Genomic DNA, 19,303 nt, shown 5'->3' on the forward strand with positions numbered 1-19,303 from the left:
AAGAAGAAGAAGAAGAAGAAGAAGAAGAAGAAGAAGAAGAAGAAGAAGAAGAAGAAGAAGAGGTAGCAATCCTGATCTCAGACACAGCAAAAGCAAAAATAAACCTAATTAAAAAAAGATAAGAGATGAACTACATCTTGCTACAAGGTACCACAGAACAATGAAGTAATATCAGTACTAAACATATATGCACCAAGTGGCATAGCATCCAAATACTTAAAGGAATAGTTAAGTGAGTTATAGGTTCATGACAAAACAAGCAATAGAAAACATTATGCAGTGTAAAATAGATAATTTTGATTATATTAAATTAAAAAGCTTTCACACAAAGAAAACAAGTACAACCAAGATTAGAAGGAAAGCAGAAAGCTGGGAAAAATCTTTACAGCAAGTATCTCTGATAAAGGTCTCATTTCTCAAATATATAGATAACTGAGTCAAATTTATAAGAATACAGGCCATTACGTAATTGATAAATGGTCAAAGGATATGAACTGGAAGTTTTCTGACGAAGAAATCAAAGCTATCTATAAACATATGAAGAAGTACTCTAAATCACTTTAGATTAGGGATGTGAAAATTAAAACAACTCTGAGGTACCATTTCACACCTATCAGACTGGCTAATATGATAAAAAAAAGAAAAATAATAAGTGTTGGAGAAGATGTGGGAAAATTGGGACACTAATGCACTGCTGGTGGAATTGTGAACTGAGCCAACCATTCTGGAGAGCAGTTTGGAACTGCACCCAAAGGGCAACCAAACTGTGCATACCCTTTGATCCAGCAATACCACTACTAGTACTGTATCCCAAAGAGATTATAAAAAAGGGAAAAGATCTACATGTGCAAAAATATTTATAGTACTTTTCAAATGGTGAGAAAAATTGGAAATTGAGGGGTTGTTCATCAATTGGGGAATGGCTGTGGTATATGAATGTAATGGAATATTATTGTGCAATAAAAAATTATGAACAGGCAGATTTCAGAAAAACCTGGAAAGACTTGTACAAACTGATGCAAAGTGAAATGAGCAGAATTAGAAGAAAAAAAACATTGTACACAGTATCAGCAACATCATGTGATAATCAACTGCGCTCTTCTCAGTCACACGATATTCCAAGACAAATACAAAAGACTCACAAAGGAAAATGCTATCCACACCTGGATAAAGAATTGATGGACTTTGAACGCAGATCTAAGCGTACTCTTTTCACTTACTTTATTCTTTTTCATGATTTTTTTTCCTTTTGATCTTTTTCTTCTTTCATAACCGTGACTAACATGAAAATATTCTTTACATGATAACACATGCGTAAAATTGTCTACCATTTTTGTAAGAGGGGAGGGAGGGAGGGAGGGAGAGAGGAAGAAAAATTTGGATCTTAAAATCTTGTAAAAATGAGTGTTAAAAATGGTCTTGATTGGGAAAATACTATTGAAATAAATTTGCAAATTGAAAAACAACCCTCAATCCATGCCTAAAATAAGTTCCTTGGTGAGCCAGTGAACTTTCAAGTCCTGGTATCATCATCATCACCATCATCACTACCACCACCATCATCATCATCATCACCATCATCTCCACAGTAACAGTAACAACAACATATAGGACTTATATAAGTATTCAAAGTTTGCAAATCACTTTTCATGTGTTAACCTAACTTGGCATAAAGATAGCCTAATAAAATGAAATCAAGATAATGTGAAACTGTATATTTAATTGTTCTATTCCTTAGGGAAAAGCAGAACTCCATACTTTTCACATGCCTGAGGCTCATGAAGAGGGTGTGTTAATGATTTCTGCAGCAAAGACAATGTTTCCCACCCACATTGCTGAAATAGACTCACACTGATACGGAACTAAGTAAAGTTCAATTTGATGTTACTCTTGGAAATAAGCACAAGAGAAATACATACGGGATTTAGAAGGATAGTGAGAAAAAGTTCTCCTCCTTGGATACTTTTGTCTAATTCTTGAGGCCCTCCTGGGTATTCCTTATAGAAAATTGTGTGGGTAAATAATCCACACGTCTGTCGAGGGAGCACCTAAGGAGGAAGAAAAAATATGGACCGTTGAAGGGTTTTGCTTAGCTCTGCCACCACTGTCCCATTTCTTTGGAGACTGCACGCTGAAACTGCACCATGAGAATTTCTGGGTTGCTATACTTTGGTATTATTATAAAAACAAGTTGATTTAGGGAATGATTATGCAGCTGTTGGATAGCAGCAGATGCCAACTGCAGGGCAACAGTTTGTAAAATCTTCACTCATATCATTCTAACCAATTTCACACAGCAGCAACATTTTTACAAGATTATGAAAACAGCTCTTAACTTTAACAACATTAGTTTATTAAAAGATAGAGCTCCTTAGAAGTAGCATATTTTCCTTCTACTAAGCTATTAATTCCCTTATTTCTGAGATATATCCTTGAATTGTATTTAGTGTCAAGCATCCAAAAAAAAAAATCATTATTTCTTCCACCTTGGAATTAAAATATGACTCCAGGAATGAAATATATATTAAGCCTGAAATGATTATGGATCTACCATATTCTTTGGTGAGCTCCTTTACATGCATAAAGATTAATAGGAGAAAAAAATTAATGATCCTCCATGTCAAGTTCTCCAAAACATTTATTATTTCTGCAATAACAGTCATCCAATTGTACTCTGTAATTCTTTTAATTGCCAGACAAGTTTAGTCTTTTGCATTAAATTCAAAGTAAAGACAACCTTACACTGGTTTGGTAGTTCAATTAAATTTTTTTTTTTTGATGGTCATTTTATAGCTAGTCAGGAGTAGCTAAGTGGTGAAGTAGATAGAGTGCTGGCCCTGGAGTCAGGAGGACCAGCCTCAGACATTTACTAGCTGTGTGACCCTGCAAGTCACTCAACGTTGTTTGCCTCAGTTCCTCATTTGTAAAAGGAATTGGAGAAGGAAATGGCAAAGAAAAATGCGACCCCTCAAAATCCTAGAATGGGTTCACAAAGGGTCAGACATGACTGAAACAACTCAGCAACAAATAATAGCTAGTCATGTATGCCAATGGATCACATGGAAAAACAAAAGATTTTCTAAACATTTATTGAAAGTGACTTGGGTAATTGCCCAGGGATGACTGACTCATACTATAGAAGTACATGTATATCTTTGTAAATTATTCCAAATATATTTTTACATATAAACTGGATTATTAAAGAGACACATACTATTATATTCTTTACCAAAGCTTGCATTTAAATTCAAAGTCTCCTCTGCTTCTCTACAAGTTATTTGTAATTCAGTAATTAATGTGTTAACAACAACACCTATTTCCCAAATGTCTTATACTTGTGAGTAATTGTGCTGTATGTAAGACTTGACTTGAGAAGACTTAACTATATCTGAATGAATATATTCTCACAGTGATTAAGTATATTTTGTAAAATCATTTTAGAAAAAATTCAAATGAAAAGCATCTCTAGAAGACAAGTATAACATTCATTACTCAAATTTTCATTTCAAATTTCTGTTCTCTATAAAAGATTTGATCATTTAAAACTTGGTTTCATGAAATGATATCTGAAGTTATCACTAAAGGTAACCTTAGTGATTAGCTAAGAAGCCTCAGTTATTACTTATAAGTTTAAGAAATGCAGGCATGAGAAGAGGAGGTATGGAGCTGTTCCACATTTCTCCTCCAGAATATCCCTCTTAGGCTTTGAAGAAAAAGAGGCATAAAATTTTATATTTCCCAGGTAGAGATGCATGTTTTCAATTTTTTTTCCAGGGAGAGAAAGGATTTTTGATTTATCAGCTAAAAAGGTATGCGTAAGCTTGTCATCTATATCTTTCTAGTCATTTTTTGCTTCCAACAATTGAGAGAGGGAGAAACTAGAAAAGAGAAGGCTTTATATCAGGAAAACAAGCCGTGGAAAGGCACACAAATGCCTTAGGAATTTATTTGTTTCAAAAACAAAATTGCCTCCAGAGTGCCATCTTCCAGTATAGTAGTTGCTCAAAATTTGTTCACGTTTAACTTTTGAATAAAGAGGGAGACTTTTGAAAATGAAAATTGATTTTTTTAGGTGAACTTGAACATAATAACACTATCCACTTATATCTCAAGAAAGCCCATATTTTGCCACTGGATCCATGATTTCTACAAGTAACAGGCAGCATATTTGAACTACAAGGGCAGATCTAATGAGGCAAAGAAACTCTACTGAGGTCTGATTCTGCAGAAAGAAAGAGAAGGAGGTGACAAAGTTTTAACAACACTATTAGAAACAAAAGGCAGTTTGCTGCTACTGGTGGGATAAATGCTGATCAAGTTAATTTGTTTTGATCATATTGCTGAAAAAAAAGGTAACTGGACAAAGTATAGAAAAAAATCCTTGGCATAGACTAGGGACTCATTTTCAGTATTCCTTTAAAAAAAGTTTATAAACATATTTGCATATGTTTTCTAAATATTGAAGAATTATTGTATTGCCAAACTTAATTTGAGAATACCATTTGGAAATGAGCTGTGTCTTAACCAATAGAATTGATCTAAGAATCAATTTTGCAGGCATAAACAGAAAATGTGCATGTGCAGAACTTTGCATGGATCCTTTGGAAAATACTTAGCTTAATGGAATTTCCAAGATAGATAATTACAATTCAAGATCCATGATGTCAGCTTTGGGTTCCAAGGAATTATTTTAAACTGCACATAGTTTTCACATTTCTAAGAACTAAGAACTGGAACTAAATCATTCCAGAAGCCCGTATGCATTTTTACTCTCTGCAAAAGATTACATGAATGCATATTTCAGTATAAAGCATAGTACTAATAGTAGGGAAAGTATGCACTCCATTCAAGCAGGTATAGTGGGCAAGTGACCAAGTGGGCAGTACAAAGAACTCTTGGGCAATAACAAAGTACTGTTCTCTAAGGGACATCAAATTCCCCCCTGTCCTACAAATCACTGCCAAACAGTAGTGTTTTCTGTTGCTATTGATTGATGCTCTGAGTTCCTAATCTGGATGTTACATCTCTGAGGAGAGTCGGGATAAATTTGTAGGGAGTTCACAGCTGCTTCCAGGAGACACTGGGTTTGTTCCTAGTAGAGAGAACACCCAGAAGATTTTGGAATGAACCTTTTAAGCATCCTGGAACACTGAGAAGTTCACAAGGGAATGCTTACAACCCCAAGCTTAACCTCATAGACCCACAGGTCTATAGATTTAGAGATGGAAAGGAACATAGACAGCATCTAGTTAACTTGCCCCACTTTACAGATGAGGAAAGTGAGTCCCAGAGAGAATACGCCAGACAGTTAGCATGTATCAGAAACAGAATTTGAACTCAAGTACTCTTACTCTAAATTCGTCATTTTTTCCATTGTGCCACACTGCCTCCGTGACACTGATGATGAAGAGTGTGGCCTAGACAAATCTATTTTTCAACCCACACATTGGGAAAGAGTCTTGACCTTCCAAGAATCTCTCTGTGGTCCAGATATATGGACCCTTGTCAATTAATGGTCCAAGCACAGATTCTAAGTGATCAACTTTCCCTCTCCCTGCCATACTTGGGGTTGTTTCTGGTTCCCCATGGCAGCATATCTTAAAGGTCAGCCCTGAGAGATAATGCGATGGGTGTCTCTTCACCACCTGCAGGCTGAAATCATTCTATGGGAATATCATGTTCTCACCATGATGCCGTTGTGGATGAATCCCCGTCTGTATCGTGCAGGTTTAAGATGTGGATACTCTTCTGTGCTTGTGACCTGGATGCCCCAGACTTTTTTCCAAGCTTCATAAAGTTGTATATGGACTGGGTAGACCCCTGAGTGGTGTGGGGCCACTGCATAGCCCATGTTGATAGGAATTCCATGCTCCTAAAACAAATTCAAAGGGACATACTTGAGCTTGGTCAAATACACTGACTTTCTGTGAGCCAAGAACAATATAATAACAACATCTACATAGCACTTTAATATTTCCAGAGCCCTTTCTTCATAATGAGGTGGGTAATGAGGTTCTTATATTTAATTTACAGATAAGGAACCTGAGATTTTGGGATCTTGATCAAGTCAACAAGCATTTATTAAATACCTAATATGTGCCAGACGCTGCTGGGGATTGCCCAGATTAAAAAAAACAAAGTGTGTGTGTGTGTGTGCGTGTGTGTGTGTGTGTGTGTTAGCAGTGTACCTGTTCTGAAGGAGTTCAAAATCTAAAAAAGGGAAACAACATAAAACAACTGTATAAACAAAATATTTGAAGGACAAATTGGAGATAGTCTCAGATGAAAGGCGAATGTGGTAGGCAAAGATTTCTCATAGCAGATGAGATTGAAGGAAGCCAGAGAAGCCAAGAAATAGAGATGAAGAGGTGGAGAATTCCAGGAATGAGGGATAGCCAGTGAAAGTGCAATCAGGACACAGAACGTCTTGTGTGAGGGGCAGCAAAGAGGACAGTGTCACTGGATTTGCAGAGTACACGGAGTTGTAAGAAGACTGGAAAGATAGGTAAGTGACTTCCTCATGCTCCCCTACCTATTGAATATCTGAGTATCTGATAAAGAGTTTAAATCTAGGTCGCCTGAGTACAATCCCATTCTTCAGTTACTTTGCCACTAAAAGTAACTAACTTCAGCTATTCAGTTAACTCTAAAGGAAAACAAGTAGACATGAAGTCAAACTATTTGGAACTTGAGGGTGAAAGACATAAAATAGGAGGCAATTTTATTAGTTCCATGAAATGGATTTGGAGCTTTCGAATTTCTGCTTCTTTCTATGACTTGCCTTAAATGGGATATCTGGTTTATATAATTTCCTTGCCGGAATGGGATTCATCAATTGAGATTATGGATGACAGTTCTCAGTCATCTCGGAAAGCTCATTGGATCAATAAACAGAAAACCAAACATGATAACTTGACAATTGCCATCTCTATGTGCAATTACGCTCTATAAAGCCCAGGAAGGGAATTCAAGTTGATATAATATGTAAGTGGCATATGTCACCACATATCCACAAAATCTAAGTAATATGCACACTTAAGCTCAGAAAATAGACCCTCGATATCTCACATGCATCATTTTTCTTCTTCCTTTTGAGTGTCCCTCATTCTCCAGCCCAACTCACCTCTCTTTTACAGACTATGTGGTTTTTGACATCTATTACTGTAAATGACTCTGTAGAGAGACTGAAAGATGAAATCAATGCTATAGAATGAGCTTGATTCTCCCATATGCATTCAAGCAGATGAACTTCTCTGTGTATAAGGGAAGAGTGTTTCATACCAAAACTTTGATAGTTTACCCAAAGTAAACTGTAATAATTCCAGTAATGCTAGATTATTCAGCAGCTACCAGAGGTAGCTAAGTAGCTAGTTCTTTTCCCTACCATGGGACATAACAAAAACCCACGTGTGCTGTATAAAACAAATGACACAGAGGATCTGAGATCCAGAGTTTGAAGTGACCTCTGATGTTAAAGTGCTGGTCATCTCCACTGGCAAATGCTTGAGTATCTTCCACAATATTTTTACCCTATCAATTTGCCATCTAGTTTCAGAACTGCTCTCAGAGGTTGAAATATCTCTAACTATTGGCATATATGTAACCTCTAAGATATGTATGAAAAGGTGGCATCTCACAGAATAAGAAAGTGCTCTTTTACTGTGTACCAGGAACGTGGGGAGGCATGGTCACTGCTATCTGAAAAATGGTGCTACTGGAAGAGTTGGATTTTCATATTTTTAAAAAATTGTGTATGTGTATATTATCCAGACCAGATTTAATTGATTTGCATGTTTGTATACAATATAAGTACATACACATGTATATACTCATGTACACACACAAACATATACACGCATACAACATACATATACACACGCACACATATACATATCTGTATATTTATATATAGAGAGATGTATGCAAACATGCGTGTATGCAAATACAGACATAGAGAGGCACATTTATATTGGCCTGACTGCTCATCACTCTAGGCACTCTGTCTCCCATCTCCTACAGACTTTGCACTAATATTTCTCATATCTGGAATTGCTAGTTTTCTTCAGGGCTCAGCTCAAATGTCACCATCTATGTGAAGTGCATCCCCAGACCTGCCTCAGTTTCTTTCTTTCTATCCATGCTGTCTCCCTTAGCTAGACTGCAAGCTTCTTAAAGGCAGGAACTTTTGTTTTTGTATCTTCAGTTAAGTCCTACAGTACCTGATACAAACTAGGCACTTAAAAACGTTCTTTGAGTATGTAGGTAACTCCCAGTGTAGAAACTCCTTCCATCAATGCAGCTTGGTGACACTTTTGTAACAATCTTAGGAGGCTGCCTGATTGAGAGGTTAAGTGGCTTGTCTGTGGTCTCATACCTAGTATGGGTCAAAGTGACAATTGAATTCAGGTCTCCCTGATTCCAAGTATGGTGACCTCTTCACGCTGTGCTTTTTGACCTCTTCATGGGGGACAAATTCTTTTGCTTCCTTGTAACCCTACAGAGGCCTTCCCTCTAAGGAGTTGGTTTTGATTATTGTTTGTCCTTCATGCTCCAAGAGGACCAATGACCTTATGAGAGTGAAGTCTTGTATAAATAGCTTTTATGATTTTAAGAATTAAAAACTCAAATATTCCAATGAAAAGTATCAAAAAATTCCACATCATATATTATAGTGATTTTTTTTTTCTGAACACCTCATTTTAATTCATCATTTCCTATCGTGCTTCAAATCCGAGGCCTAGTTAAGTTCAGAAAGTATAAAACAGTTCTGGACATGAGAAGATATAAAACAGATTTGTGGAAGGAAGGGAGGTATCCAGCCACTGTATCTCTTCAGGAAAAAGAAGACATTTCTCTTTTGACAGGTGATAAAATGAATTGTAGAACCTTCATGAAAAAACCAGGTAGTTTAAAAATAAAAGTAATTGATTTGGTGAGAAGGGAGGGAGAGGCAGTTAAAAAAAAGTTTTATTATATTTATTGATTTCTATGGCCTTAAGGCTTTGATGCACATAAGGTCATTTTATGACAGTGGCAACTAGTGTTCAAGCACAATGGTAAATCACACTAGATAATTATCACTTCCTACTTTTTTCACCTATATTGTATCATAAAATGGAAAGGGATACTTTTGGTTCCCTTTACCATGAGGATTAGTTAAGATTATTAGAACCCTTTAGCACCCACTGATCAGGACTTAAAATCAGTGGCTGCCATTGAAGACAAAAGTGTGTCATTATTTGGAAAGTTCTATTGAAAGTTATGTGTACTGTGGTGCCTGGAAAATAACAGCTACTTTATTAATACTTGCAGGGGCATCTTGGTGGTACAGTGGATAAAGCCTAAAGTAAGGACGACTCATCTTACTGAGTTTAAATCCAGCTTCAGATACTTCCTAGCCGTGTAACCCCTGGCAAGTCATTTAACTCTGTTTGCCTCAGTTTCCTCATCTGTAAAATGGGCTAGTGAAAGAAATGGAAAACCACTCTGTTATCTTTGCCAAGAAAACCCAAATAAGGTTTTGAAGAGTCAGACATGACTGAAAAACAACTGAACAACAATAGCAACAGCAAAATACTTGTAGATTAAGAAGCACCCAAAGTTGACTGGCATCAATAAGGTTTGCTAAGTGGTAAAAAGGAGTTCAGAATATCTTCCTATTGATATTTGCTACCATTTAACCAGATAAACTAAAAAGGAAATGGAAAAAAAAAAGAGAGAAAACTATGCATACTGGAGAACTAACAGACTTTTGAAAGTAAAAGAGCTGACTTTGGACATAACAGAAAAACACACCATAAGGAACCAATCCACTTTCCCCTGTCCCCAGCACAAAGCAAAAAGGCCTAGGAACAAAACACAAATTTTGTTCAGCATTGATTATCGTAACCAATCCCTATTTCCTTAGCGTCTATCCATTAATGGCTTTAGGATATCTGAGATATTATACAATTCCATTCCTCTTTTGACAATATCCTGTGTCTTGAGCTCATTCCCCTACCCCACCCCCCCAATTAGAACAGGCATTCTTAACCTTTCTTGTGCCAAGGACAACTTTGACAGTGTATTGACTCAGAATGGACCCCTTCACAGGATAATGTCTCTAACTGCAAAAGATATAATACACAGGATTACAAAGGACAGCTACCATATTGGACTACAATTTTCAAAGTATTAAAAAAAAAACCTTTACAGACCCCATGTTAAGAACCCCTGAATTAGAGTAAATTCTGGTATATCCAAATTAGTTGAAGAAGAAGGTATTCTATAATTCTAATGATGATAACAGTAACAACTAATATTTATATAGCCCTTTAGGGTTTGTGAAGGGTTTTATATGTGTTTTCTCATTTGATCCTCAGAGTAACCTTGAACTAATAATAAAATAGATACCATTATCCCCATTTTATAAATGAATTATTTTGTTGTTGTTGAAATATTTCAGTTATGTCCAACTCTTTGTGACCCCATTTGGGGTTTTCTTGGCAAAGATACTGGAGTGGTTTGCCAGCTCATTTTACAGATGAGAAAACTGATGTAAACAGGGTTAAGTGACCTGCCCAGCATCACTCAACTAGCAATCATTTGTAGCAGCATTTCAACTTGGATCTTCCTCTACTTATAGCTCTCCATTATACATACCTTATCAGAATAATTTTTAAACTATCCATTTAAAGATTAGCATTTATTTTTAGAGAGTCAAATGTAATAAAAAGACTTCAACACTCAAATCAACTATCAAATGAATTAAACATATATTGACCATTATTTAATCTCCTTTGATGATTCTACTTCAACATCTTTCAGTTTCTCAAAGTTATTTTTTATGGATAGTTATTACCATTCAAAGTACTGTATCTGTAGATGGTTTCAGAGACCAGTGCCTTGGGGGGCTGATACTACATTTACAGTAACATTTTAGGTGTGTGTGTACCAATGGGACTTTACCTGTTCTCAAATCTACAGGAAATACAGAAACGTGGACCATGCACATGGCCACAGCTGTCAATGCTAAGTGCAGGTCAGGCTTCCAGGAAAACATCTCTGTCTATCAGGAGAGCCAATGCAGCAGAATCTGCCCAGTTACTTGAATAGGTATAACAAAATTTAACACATGGTTGTCCTAGAGCTGTGGAGGACCTCTGAACCAGGACTGAAATCTGAAAGAGCTCCAGGTGCCAAGACTCTAACAACAAAGGATATGGTAGCAGAGACTGGAATACAGACCTGGAATATGTAATCCAGATCATGTGGCCAAGACTTTGGGGGAAAGGAAGTCACAAGAAAATGCCCAGGTATGACCTCAGAGTCTAGAAGACCTGAGTTCAAATCCTATCTCTGACACACCTTGGCTCTTTGACTCAAGGTAAATCACTTAATCTCTCTTATATCTTAATCTCTTTAATTAATCTCTTAATACCCTCTGGTAATTTCCTAAGAACAGTTGCCAATCTCCATTGGTAGACAGGGTTCCTAACTGCCTTCCCTTTCACCTCAAAAAATCTGGGAAAATTGGAAATACACTATGATATACGTACAGCTGAGGAAGAAACAATGGACAGAGCATATGGGATAATTACTATTTGTGTTCCTTCTGATAGCACTAATGATAGGGTAGGATAAGGGAGTCACTGACCCACTGATATGATGTTAGTGAACTCCTCACTTAACCTTCCCTCTAAGCATTCAAGTGTAACTTGAGGTCAGAGATAATGCTATGGTGTCAACTGCTACAAATGTCAAGAACTGTCTTTATTCATGATTTTGAAAACAATAGCTAATAAGAGCCAACTTCTGAATAAAATGCCTATGGAATAAGTCATTCATTAGCAGGAAATGGGTAGACAAAGAAGCCAGTACTATACAATATCAAAGAGGAAGAGACACATTCAAGACCAATGAGGTTATTATCATGATAATTAAATGTCTTGAAATAATTCTTTGTCTTAATTAATATGCGATTCACATGTCATGACATTGCCAGGGGTGAGAGGGGGATGGTGGTGTGTACACAATAGTGGAACCTAGGAAATAAAAACAAAACCTAGAAACAAGATTAAAATAATTATTAAAAACTGAGTTTCTTTTAAAAATTAAGATTGGTTAATTCATACATCACAATTTAATATAAAATAATATAACATTTCCGTTCAACAAATGAATGGAATATTCAGGATGTGTTATATCTATGAATTAAGAATAGATGTAAAAAAGTCAGAATGGAAGGAGAACATAATTCAATTACCAAATAATCTAATAGTATTTTCCAGCTTTTCAACTTCCAAATTAAATATTATTTTGAAAAATACTAGTCATCTTCAGTTACTCAACTTGGATTTAGCACAAAAAGATAATTTACCATAGGATTTAGAGTTGATATTGACCTTAGGGAACATGGAATCCAAGAAAGCAACCAGCCAATAAGCATTTATTAAGCACCTACAATTTTTAAGCTAAGCACTGGGAATGAAAAGACAAAAGACAGCCCCTTCATTTTATAGATTAAAACAACAACAACAACAACAAAACCTAGGTCTAGAGAGATCCAGCCGCTTGCTCAAGGTCACACTACCAGAGTTGCAGTTCCAACCCTATTCCTCCAATGTCAAATCTAACAGTATCTACAGTTAACCATGCAAAGCCATTCCCTGAAATTAAGTAAGAAGCTGATAAAGATAAGAGATAGTGCAGTCCTAATGCATTAAATGTTGCCCTAATGGATTCAAGGCATTAATATGATCTCTTAAGAATGTAACAATTGCCAAAGACAAAGAACTGTGGAGAATAGAGCCCATTATCTATTTTGCCTTTTAACAGTCTGATATTCACATAGTCAACTCCATGAATGATCCTAGCACCATTGATTTTGCACTGTGTCTTTGAGGCTGAAATTGTCTTGTGTTTTCATAAGTGATAAAAGCAATGGAATACCTGACCCTGGAAATTGACTGGGTCACTCCTGTCACTTTTTGGACTCCAGCCTAGTAAATGGTAACAAATCTCAAGTGGGCTCTATGGTACAAATGGATTTTTCTTCTGAAAAAGAAATGGCACAGAGGTGGAGATGGTTTTGTATTGGTCACCCTTCACAATCCTAAATAGAACTGCTTTGGGAGAACTAGCTACCCTCATTCAAGAATTTTAGATTCAAGAACTAAGTACCTGAGCACTGATGCTCTTTGAACTGAAAGAATCAAGTTGAATTCACTGATAATCAGGCAGTCCTAAGAGCCTCTATCCTCTTTTGGATGGAGGTTAGTGTTGGATAATAGGAGAATCTATTTTGCAGACATACAGGAACCTCCTCCCCATTCCTTAATTTCTGGTTTTTGTTTTTTTTCCTGCTCTCATTTTTTTTCTCCCTGCATGTATTACGGGGCACAGAAGAGAAGGAGAGAGGCAGGATTCAGAATCTAATTGGCCACGTTGGCCATAGAAGGCAACCTTCTTCCACAAAAGTTCAGACTTAGACATAAAACCCAAGTGCAAACTGCCATTTGTGAGGCAGGACTTCTGGCACTAGTCAGTACTATAGCAGAAGTGGTTTCGGAGGTGGCTTCAGAGGTGGTTACCATTTTTGGAGGGCTTTGTTTTGGCTAGTGAGACTGGACAACAATCTTCCTCCTCCCACAGCATCTCCTTTTCACAGTTGATAAAGGCTTCTGATTCAAGAAAAAATTATCCGAAGACACTTAACTCCTGCCCCTAAAACATTTAGCCAGGAGGAAGTGGGGAGGACAATGAGAAGAAGATTTTTATTTAGGAAAACATCCAGAAACAGTTTCCTTGTTCTTTTTGTTTTATACAACGAAAGGTGTATGGCCTCAGGATGACTTTGTGGAATGATTGGAAATAAAGAATGTTGGTTGAATTAAACAGAATCTCTCAAAAACAGGATGGGAAAGGGCCATGAAGAGTCCTACTGAGAGTAGGGACTGTTTCAGTGTTTGTCTTTGTATTTTCCTGTCTCCTAAAACAGTTCCTAAAGCATAGTAGGTGTTTAAGAAATGCTTGTTGATTGATTGATTCTAATGTTTCAGAGAAAGATTCCACTTTCTTTCCCCACTCCTCTAGATCAATATTGAATCAGGTTAGAAGTGCCACCTTACCAGCCTGGAAAGATTGGGGTGCTAAGAGGGGAAGTAGTTTAACAGTTTGCCAACAAGTAAACCAGCTCCCTGGTGGCAATGTGGCAACAATGAAGTTACTAAGGCCATTGGTAGGAGCTGCTCTAATGAAACCAGTAGGTTAGTGGCTTAAAGGTCATGACACCTGAGCAGCTAGATGGTGAAGTTGGCCTAGATTTCGGAAGACCTGAATTCAAATGTAGCCTCTGACCCTTACCATCAGTGTGATCCTGGATAAGTCACATAACCTCACATTTCCTGTGCAATTGGGATAATGACACTACATACCCTGAAGGGCTATCACTAGGATCGAATGAGATGATATTTGTAAAGCACTTAGCATAGTACCTGGCACATAGTCAGAATTTAATAAAGGCTTCTTTCCTTCCTTCTTTAGGCAGCTGATCAGTTAAATGAGTTTACTTTTAGACAGGTAACAGAAGTCAGAATAATTAGCCATGTGTGGGCCAGTAGTGAGACACTAGTACCTACTAAAGGCATACTTATGTGCTGAGTAAATTCAATAAAGGTAGACTGAGGTACAGACTTTGAGCTAGATCAACTTATTAACAGTGATGTGTATAAATGTTAACAAAGTGGGTCGCTCTGGCAACCTCAGCAGAGCCAGTGACCCCCAGAGAAACAGGGGACCCTCTTTTATTAACATACAACAAAGAAGGAATCTTAGTAGGCATGGAGAAAAGGTGATAGATTGTAAGGAATATTATGATTGGCTATACTGAGAAAGGTGGGCTGGCATTCAGGTAAGGCTAAATATGCCACTTTCTAACAATTAAGGAATGTTAATTATTTTATGGGGCCCGTCTGTATCTTTGTATCTGTGTCTTTGCTAGGGGATTATAACTAACAGACTTGCTGTCTCCTTGGAAGAGATTAAAAAAGCCTTTAACTACACAAAAACAGAAAAGACATACAACATATCATCTGGGGATGGTAATTTTGTGGGGCTAAACAGGTGAATACCTATGAAGCATCCTAGGGAATACCAGCATGACAGATAACAACCTTTCTTGCTCTAAACTATCTTTCAACTAGCTCAGCTGGATTCCTGACCTCAACTTAAGCCAGGTGGATGCAGACCCAATTATAAAATTAAGACAGCATAAAACCAGCTATGTTGTAGAATCAATACAGTAGAAATCAATATGGAAGAAACAGAGGTAATATTAATTTTGATCTTTTCACACTCAGGCCACATCAATTTTCATATACTCATAAAAATCTCTGTAGTAGGGATAGGAATTTCAAATCTCTTGACAAATCCCATTATTCAATGGCTTTAATCTGAAATAAACTTGGATCCCCAGGGTTTATAGTATAGTACCCAACCCACAGCAAGCACTTAGTAAATGCTTGTTGATTGATGTTCTTTGCATTTTCAGTTTGGGGTTGGCTTGCAACAAGGATCACAGTTTCCATGAAAACTTTGCACTTATTTTTATACTGATGAAAACAAAGAACTATAAACACAAGTGACTCAAGTTATGTTGCTTCACCTCTAAAAACATTCTTTCCAAAACCTGTATTAATTATTTTCTAAAGACCAAAACTCTCAGTCTGCTCAGTTGCGACTCTGCAATAAGCTAAGAATGATGTCAATTTCCCAACACGCTTTTCTCCATGAAAGCTACCTCCTCATATGAATGTATACAGTGTACCCTAAATGTACACTGTAAAACACATGTTGCTGTCTATGATCATAGAGAAAGAGATTTGAAATAACTGGATAAGTATTTTTTTTTATGTGTTAAAATAATTTTTTTCTTCCTTTCAAGTGGAAGAGGGCCAGCAGTTCCTTTGGCAGTGCCAAGCTAGAAGACACATCAATTACAGACACTTTGAATGCTTCTCTGAACTTTTTTTTGATCCTGTCACAGGATGACAGCTGGAGCTGGATTCTGCACATCTATCACCTCACACAATTAGAAAATTTGCATAAGCTATTACCTTCCTTTAGCAATGAATATTTTTTTTCTAATATTGTTGTTGAGACAGACTAAGATTTCCCCTTGGAGACTCTTTTTTTTCTGTGCATTTGTTAGCTTAAAACATTTTTTTCAAAATGAAGGTTTCATTTATTTGGTCTTTGCGTTTGTCATCTCCCTGGTTTTCAATTCTCCAAAGACATTTTTTAAAATGAGGTATTATATTTTATCCATCCATGATATATGATGATTTTTTTTAAAGAGTTAGTAGTCTAAGTTATATTTCTGAATCAATTTCACTAATTTTTTGGTTAAATAAAAACTCTTCATAAGTCTTAATATGTTTTAGCATAAAGTTCATTCACATGTTTCTGAAACATACCTAATCATAATCCCTGACCAACTGAGTAAAAATAGCCACATGATTTGTAAAAAAAAAAAAAACAAAAAAAATTCTCAAAATATTTTCTATACTGTCTCTGTGTATTATTCTAGTAAAATATTAATCATAGGATCATAGATTTAGAGCTGGAAGGAATCTTTTAGGCCATTTCATCTAGTTTTGTTATCTTAGAGAGGAAGCTTAGAGAGGTTATGTAACTTATTAAGAATCACCAAACTAGTGTCTCAGCTAATATTTGAACCAACTGCCTATTAGACATCTCCAGCAGGATGTCCAGTAGGCACCTTAACCTCAACATGTCCAAAACTGAACCCATTATTCCTCCCCTTCCTTCTCGCCAACTCTGCCCACACATACGTTCTTTATTATTGCAGAAGCTAAAACCATCCCCCCAGTCCCTCAGGTTCACAGCCTAGGATTCATCCGGATTCTTCACTATCTCTCACCTCCCATATGCAATCTATCAATTTCACCTGTGTAATATCTCATGAATACATCCCCTTCTCTCCTCCAACTTCATTACTTCACCTCTGGATTATTCCAATAGCCTTTTGGAGGGTCTGCCTGACCCTAACATCTCCCCACTCCAATCCAGCTTCCATTCAGCCATTAAAATGATTTTCCTGAAGTGCAAGTCCAATCATGTCACCCTCATCTGACCAAGCTCTAAGTGCTCCACAGAGCCTGCTTCAGCTGCCTTCATGACCGTTGGAACAAATTGTTCTCATCTGCCTATTCCATCAGGGGAAGTCCTTACATACTTAGGGTAGACATGCCTCAACTCACCAATGGATCTGAGACACCTCGGTTAACCTCAACCTGGTTTAGCCCATTTGCCAAAATGGGTTACTAGGGCATGGCCACTGCACATGCTACAGCTTCTGGCAGCCACAGGTGAGAGTTGGGTGAAAGGTGGAGACAAAAGGTGAATGTACCAGAGATGCTAGTCTTCACTGAATACAAGGGTCCTTAACTCAAGGTCCATAAATTTGTATTTAAAAAGATTTTCATAACTGTATTTCAATTTAATTTGTGATCTTATTTACTTTATTTACTTATATACTTTATTTTATGCATTAAAACTAGTCGGGCCTAGATATTCACCAGGCTGCTAAAGGGCTTCATGATACAAAAAACATTAAGAACCTTTGGTCTGGTTAGAAGCATATGATAAGATTGAAGAATTAAGCAGAAATCATGATATACAATGTCTTAGATATTAGAAGGACAAAAAGTCCATACACAAACACACACACATTTTTCCCACACAAATCCTCCACTCCAAGCAGTCCAGTTTCTCTCTTTACCCTCTAAAAATAAGCAAGGGATCCTATAATACTTATCCTAAAGATTGGATTCAAATCCTAAGTTGGCACTTACTAGCTGTGTGATCCTAGGCATGTGACCACAGTTGAAATAATATGGGGATAAGAATAGCGCCTACCTTCCAGGGTTGTTGAGAGCTTTAAATGAAATATTTATAAAATGTTTAGCACAGTGGCTGAAACATAGTAGGCACTTAATAAGTGCTCATTCCCTTCCCTTTCTTTCCCTTCATTTATAAAATAGGGATGGGTTATACTTGTATTCCCTGCTGTACAGGGTAGTTATGGGGAAAGTGATGGGAAAAGTGCCTATAAGCATGCCTATTGACTTCCCTGTTGTATTGCAAGCTTCCTGGGGGCAGGTCAAATTTCACTTTTGCTTTTGTGTCTCCAGTGATTAGCACAGTGTCTGATATGTAGTATGTGTTTGATGATGAATTATTGATTGTAAACCTCAAAGCAAGGTTATATAAAGGCAAGTTACTATATTAAACTCTATGAAGGCAAGCACTCTCTCTTTCAATTATATTTGAACAAGCTTTCAATTATATTTGATGAGTAAATAAGCATTTTCCAGATTTTCACGAAAAACCCCTTTGAATATACCTCTTTCTGGATCATTTCTTGGGAGATGGAACAACTGTGAATAAACATAAGTTCAAGCCCCATCTCTGACACAAACTGGTTATATTACTTTGGGCAAATTATTTGAATTATTGCCTCAGGTAATCCTCTAAGAATATAAATTATAGAGGAGTTACTAATTTGTGTTTCGCATTATTCTACTGGGACTCCTACCCCTCAAAAAATAACATCAATGGACATTTCATAGGACATAGTTCACTGAAAAATGGACATAAAATCTTGGAGATGAAAGGATTGGACATTATTTCACCAGCCCTTTCATTTTACTGATGAGGAAACAGGTGAGGTGAAGTCCCCAAGATAACACATCAATATACTGGAAAGCATTATTTGGGACCATTATCTGGGTGTTATTTTTCCTTTGAAAAGGAGGGCACATCATTAGGGAGATAGAGTACTTCACAGAAAAAATATGATAATCAATTCCTATGTACTGCCTTTCTATATGACTGAGCAAATCACTTAACATCACTGTGCCTCAGTAACTCCTATAGATGGAACAATAGTGTCCCATAAGGGGATACTATGATGAGTAATTGCATAATGCAAAGTACTCTGATCCCAGAAAGGTTGAATATGTCTTCATATCCTATCATTAATATTTATGAAAATAAAAATGTGGGCCTCTCTTTTTCTTAAGTGCAAAGGCTTTTGGTCTTTATTATTCCCCACTGTATAAAAATGAGGAAGGGCAAAAAGGAGCAAGGTTATAGAGAGACAGCATGCTGTAGTGGCTAGTTTGCAAATCTTGAAGCCAGGACGACCCAGGCTGAAGTCCTTCTGAACTTCTCAAAGTTTCTTAATCCAATGAAAATGAATGAATGAGTGAATAAAGCATTTACTGAGTGCTTAGCATGG

The 19,303-nt window shown here is 36.8% G+C and overlaps 1 protein-coding gene across 2 annotated transcripts in view; it reads right to left on the reverse strand.

Moving 5' to 3' along the window:
- The window catches only part of LOC114024535 (bifunctional heparan sulfate N-deacetylase/N-sulfotransferase 4), a 342,555-nt gene that overhangs the window by 152,329 nt on the left and 170,923 nt on the right, over positions 1–19,303 (reverse strand). For both annotated transcript variants that reach the window (XM_027837569.1, XM_027837570.1), the window contains 2 exons: positions 5,687–5,872; positions 1,920–2,048 (listed from right to left, as the gene is read on the reverse strand). In XM_027837569.1, coding sequence (XP_027693370.1) covers positions 1,920–2,048; positions 5,687–5,872 — 315 coding nt within the window. The remainder of the gene's footprint in view (positions 1–1,919; positions 2,049–5,686; positions 5,873–19,303) is intronic.

The sequence above is a fragment of the Vombatus ursinus genome, unplaced genomic scaffold (genome assembly GCF_900497805.2).
Source record: "Vombatus ursinus unplaced genomic scaffold, bare-nosed wombat genome assembly UNPS02014821.1, whole genome shotgun sequence".
Taxonomy (NCBI): domain Eukaryota; kingdom Metazoa; phylum Chordata; class Mammalia; order Diprotodontia; family Vombatidae; genus Vombatus; species Vombatus ursinus.